At 43.0% G+C, this 5,621-nt stretch overlaps 1 protein-coding gene across 1 annotated transcript in view; it reads right to left on the bottom strand.

Moving 5' to 3' along the window:
• Positions 1-4,389: 4,389 nt before the first annotated feature.
• LOC102767165 (apolipoprotein R-like) overlaps positions 4,390-5,621 on the bottom strand; it is a 16,925-nt gene continuing 15,693 nt past the window's right edge. Inside the window, exons 3-4 of the mRNA XM_006775926.2 lie at positions 5,179-5,354; positions 4,390-4,606 (exon numbers count right to left, since the gene is read on the bottom strand). Coding sequence (XP_006775989.1) covers positions 4,472-4,606; positions 5,179-5,354 — 311 coding nt within the window. The 3' untranslated portion in view covers positions 4,390-4,471. The remainder of the gene's footprint in view (positions 4,607-5,178; positions 5,355-5,621) is intronic.

Raw genomic sequence — 5,621 nt, 5'->3', positions numbered from 1 at the left:
AAAATGATGAACAACATTGTATCAAGGATTGGAATACCATGGAGTAGTCCATAGCAGCACTGGAAGGCACACAGCAATGGAGAAATATCATCAAAATTCTGAGAGAACCCACACTTCTACATACAACCTATCCATCAATTAACTGTAAAGGTAAGAAAAACAGATGTGTTAAGACATTGAAGGACTCAAAAATGTATTTCCCAGGCACGCTGTCTTAGGCATCTTCTGAAGGATCTGTTCCAGCGAAAATTAGAAAATTAAAACAAAGACTTAGAATCAAAGAAATAAGGAGAACAGCAAAGAAAAGACGTAAGATATGAAACAGCTAGCCCTGACCAGGTGGCTTAGTTGATTGGAGTGCCTTGCCATACTCGGAAAGGTTGCAGGTTCGATTTCCAGGCAGGGCACATACCTAGCTTGTGGTTCCATCTCTGGTTGGGGCACCTATGGGAGGCAACTGATTCATGTTTCTCTCTCACATCAATGTTTCCCTCTCACACTGATGTTTCTCTCCCTCCCCCCTCTCTAAAAGTAATAATAATAATATAAATAAGCAGCTCATTTCAGAACCACTGAATAGAAAGGGTCTGGGAATGCATCTCCCAGGAACTAGGTGGGAGTGTATGGAATTGAAACAGCATCTGATAGGTCGGAGCACGAGGATATAAATTACTAGACTGTGACAGATCTATGGGAGCATGTAGCAGGAATCAGCAACGGGAACTTAGAAAACTAAACCAAAAGACAAGATCAACTATTAATGCCATACAAATTAAAGAGTTGTAAGTAAATAAACGCATAGATCATTGCTTGTCTTACCTTGGCTTGACTTTCTTAGTCATAATAATGTGAACACTGAATATTAACCAAGGAGTGGGATGTAAGTACTCTGTGAGGAAAGATGGCACAGACCTAAACTCTATTCTCTCCTACTAGCACTAAGTCAATACTGTGCCGCCCAGCTCAGCCAGGTTCGGTGAGCCTGAGAGGGGGCGGTCAAGGATGGAGAAAAGACAGACAGGAGAAGAAAGCTGGGTCTGGGTGGGACGCTGCCCTCTCTGATGGAGAGACAGCGCCATGGCCTGCAAGCCAAGTCTTTATTTTATAGCCAGTTTCCACGAGGCAAAATAAGGGCATGGTTACAACGTTTTCATGGGTTTCGAATCTACTCAATTACATGCACCTGAGCAAGCTTTGTTTACTTGCTGCGCCTCCCGCAGCCCATATCACTCAGCCACGTGGGACCACAGGTTCGGACCATAAGGTCAAGCTGTGCCTATAATTGTGCTGGGACTCGCACATGGCTTTGCCACGAGAGGATTCTGCCCTCTCATTAGTCCCAGGCTTGGACCTGTCCAAACGCTGTAGCTGCTCTCCACAAATACATAATGCTTAACAATAATAAATATATGCAGAATGAGAATATTACTTAGAAATATATAAATATCATAAGAGCCAGAGGAGTTGAAAGTGATTCTTGGTGGGGGGGGGAGGGGGGAGGGAGGATAAAACCAAAGGATAAGATTAAATGAGTTGGAACACTAGAGTTTTCATGGTAAGTCTTCTTGGATTCTTTTATTTTTAAATTATTTTATGTATTGCTTTAATAAAATAGTAAATTGTCAAAAATAAAGTTGCATAAATAGTAGAGGTTTAAATATATTACTTAAAGCCATGAAAATAAGTAAGCAATAAAAGAAAAATAAATAAATGAGACTGACCAATAGAGAGAGAGAGAGTGGGGAGAGGGCAGGGCAGGAGCTAGAGTGATAATTTTATAGCAAGAAATTAAAATACATGGCTTAGAGATAAAAAGTCAAATGATATAGTGTGTGTATCCTCTTCAGAGGGGCTAAGCTAATCAGCAGGACCTGTAGGACTGAGGCACAAAAAGAGAGGAATTTTATTTTTATTTTTTACCACCCTCGTTGCATTATTCCTTGCACATACACGTATTAGTTTTATCATTGTAATTATGTGATATCAATTGGGGGGGGGGGCAGTGACATAATTCACATCCCTGTGAGAATGTCTCCACACTGCCCCCCACAGAGACTTGAGGGTGAGGAAATACAGAAAGACTCATATTTCAGAGATTCCTCCAGATCTCCACAGCGTGGCGCTCAAACCTAATGGACGGTCCTTTGTTTATTTGAGTATATTTATATGTTTTTGGATATAAATCCCTGAGACTAGCGAAAGACCGAGAGCTAAAATCCTTTCCCTAATAAAGGGAAATGGCTTCCTGGGATAGTGGGAGCAAGAATGGACCAGTGTGTCAGGAGAGATTTGAGGGGGAAAGTGGCAGATCAGACCAGCCCAGGGACTGGCAGGGTCATGCAGAGAAAGCCAGCCAGATGATATTCCTGATGACAGCGGAAGGCAATGGTCTTTTCCGAGTAGTTATGTCACGTGCATTGTGGAAGTCCAGTGTTGTAGCAGCCTCATACCCCTCTGTTAACTCTAAGCTTTAGTAAAAATCAGCTATGCAGCTTTCTTTCTTTTTTTTAAAATGTTTTTATTGATTTTTAGAAAGAAAGGAGAGAAACAGACATATCAATGAGAGAGAAACATCATCCATCAGCTGCCTCCTGCGTGCCCCCTAGTGGGGATTAAGCCGGCAACCCGGACATGTACCCTGACCAGGAATCTAACCCTGACCTCTTGGTTCCTAGGTCCACGCTCAACCATTGAGCCACACTGCCGGGGCTACACAGCTTTCTTGTATAACTGTTATTTTGCAGAAATCAAGGAAAGAGGCGATGTTCTCCATTATTAATCAAGAGGCGGTGGCGAACCGGAGGTAGCCAGAGTAAGAAGCATGAGTAGAATGAGATTTCAAAGGAGCCAAAAAACTGGAAGAAATGGTGACTGTTGGAAATACAAGGCGCCCAAGAACATCCAGCGATATAAGAGGGACTCATGAAGTCAGCGCCACACAGGCCCTCACATCCCTTTTACCATTTCTGTGCACTCCTGTGCCGGCTTCTCTGTGCTTCGGTTTCTAAAGGCTGCTGGACAGCTCTGTCCCCACATAGAGAGAGCGGGGTGTCCCGGGGGGTCCTGAGCCCCTGGAGTGGCCATGTACCAATAACTGACGGGTACAGTGGAATGAAAGCCCAGTCTCTTTGCCTGGAATTGGGACAGAGCTCAAGCACGTTCCTAGTTGAGAGTTCCCTTTGGGACCAGGCTAAGCCATTCTCTTTGCCTGATCACCTTGCTATGCTCCTTCCCTGCCTTCCCCGCTCTCCCTACCTCCTTTCCCATTTCTTAACAAATTGCTTGTACACGAATCCTCTTCTCAGTGTCTGCTTCTGGGGAATCTGACGTAAGAGAGACACGAAAGCCATTTTAATAGACATATTTCCGAAGTGGTTAGATGCAACTGGAAGACTTGGGCATGCCCAGCGGGAATGTTCGGGTGGCACATCGATCAGGCCTTCAAAGGCTTTCAAGCTAGTTATTCTTGAATGGAAGAAAGTTGGGCAAAACCAAGTGAAGCTAAAAATATAAAGAGGGATTGTCAAGGACGGGGGAAAAAAGGAGACATATGTAATACCCTTTGTAATACTTTAAGCAATAAAACTTAAAAAAAAAAAAGAAGCTTCAATAAACATTTTCAAGGTCAAAAAAATATATAAAGAGGAAGTGAGAAGTTGTTCCAGAGAAATACTGGTGATCAAATAGGGAGAGAAAGGAGAAGACGTGGAGGAAGATGTGATATTTGACCTGGTCATTGAGGGATGAGTAGGAAGTGAAGATGCAGGGTAAAGACACCTCAGACAAGGCACAAACATGTATTTTTGAGGACCACATGTACCCTGAAATATGGTAAGAGAGAAAAGGGCATAAATCAGAGAAACAACAGAGAATGATTCATAGAGGACCCTAGTTTTGCATTACACAGGAATTAAAGTGGAAACAAAGACACTGAATTTTTGACAAGTGATTATTTATTTCTGCCGTTCCACCAAATCCAGGAAAACAGAGCTTAATATGAGCTAAGATACAAATGATCAATAGTTCCACATTATCAGTGTCACTAAGATTCTTCTAAAACAGATGTTTGTTTCCCCCCCCCAGTAAATAATACTTAAGGTACAGTAGACTTGCTAATAAGAAATGTACTTAATGCTTTACAGTGTGGTGATGAGTGAGGGGAAAGCGATGTACTGATTTCTTTTTCTTTTTTATTTTTATTGATTAAGGTATTACAAATGCGTCTTTATACCCCCATTGTCCCCTCATCCCCTCAGTCCTGCCCCCGCCCTCATCCCCTGTTGTCTGCGTCCATCTCTTAGGCTTATATGCATGCATACAAGTCCTTTGGTTGATCTCTCCCCCTTACCCCTCCCCTCCCCTGCCTTTCCTCTGAGGTTTGAGAGTCTGATCGATGCTTCCTGTCTCTAGATCTGTTTTTGTTCATCGGTTTATGTTGTATTGATTTCTAACGGGTGTTCCTCTTCAAGTCTTACTCTTGCTTGAGTCGTTTAATCTCCAGAGACAGTTTGTACACCTCCAGGGCCATTTTCACGTCCGTGGGGCTTGGGAGACACTGCATGAGTTTGCTGCCTTCTACCACTTGCCCACAGCCATTATGGACTTCCTAAAAGAGAGAAAAAGGATAGATTTTGAGAGAATTTCTCTCCAAACTGTTGGAAGTAGAAGATTCCTTCAGGATGCCTCACTGATGACAATTAGAGTGGAGTATCAGGACCCTCCGCAGGATGGATGGAAGAAATCCAAGATATGAGGGCGTAATTCAGAGAAACATCAGAGAATGATTCCAGACCATGTGGCAGGGGAGGAACAGTGCTGCCGAAGACACTCAGGGCACCTCTTCAGGGACCACCGAAGGGAAGGTGTTGATGGCGATGCAAAAGCATAGCACTTATGGTAGAAAATACAGGGCTGGTCCCAGGTTACCTGGGTCTTTGGAACCCTGGCCTCCTATCTAGGGGCCTAGGTTTTCTTGCTATTAAATGAGAGAATTAGAACTTGAGAGAGTTAGGACTTGCCTTAATGAGCTCACCAAGGGCTTTGGGGTGAAATTGCTGATTCCAAAAGTGATTTAAACAACTCAGAAGCGATTCCTGACGAAAGTCAGAGCTCATCAGTGTTGGTTGGGTCAATGCTCTGGAGAGTGTGATAAAGCTCCCTGATGTGTGTGCCACTTACCCACTCACACTTGGGCACCTCTGGGTACCAGGTCCTGTTTTCAGAGCAGGTGATGTTCTGAGAGTTGACCACACCGTAGCCAGAGTCACACTGGATGGTGACATTTTCAGACTCAATAAACAGATCTTTATTCTCAGACAGCTTCCCATTTTCTACCTCTGGTTTCAGACACAGCGCTGTTGTTCATGGAAACACAATTTTGATCGTCTTGTGATTCTCAGAATAAGATCTTACAATAGTAGAGAATACTGAGGGGTGAATAACACTGATAATAAATTATACCTGCATGATGTGAGTTGTTTTAACCTCTATTTATTGCATTATTGTAACAATAAAAGTAACTTACATTCTACTATCAACATAAAACATTATCATTATCTCCATTTTGCTAGAGGAAAATTAGGTGCAGATAGTTTATGTGACTTGTCTAAGGCTGCTTTGCT

The sequence above is a fragment of the Myotis davidii genome, unplaced genomic scaffold (assembly GCF_000327345.1).
Source record: "Myotis davidii unplaced genomic scaffold, ASM32734v1 scaffold469, whole genome shotgun sequence".
In the NCBI taxonomy this organism is placed as follows: domain Eukaryota; kingdom Metazoa; phylum Chordata; class Mammalia; order Chiroptera; family Vespertilionidae; genus Myotis; species Myotis davidii.
The sequence above is the reverse complement of the archived record's forward strand: the minus strand, read 5'-3'. Positions and strand labels throughout refer to the sequence as shown.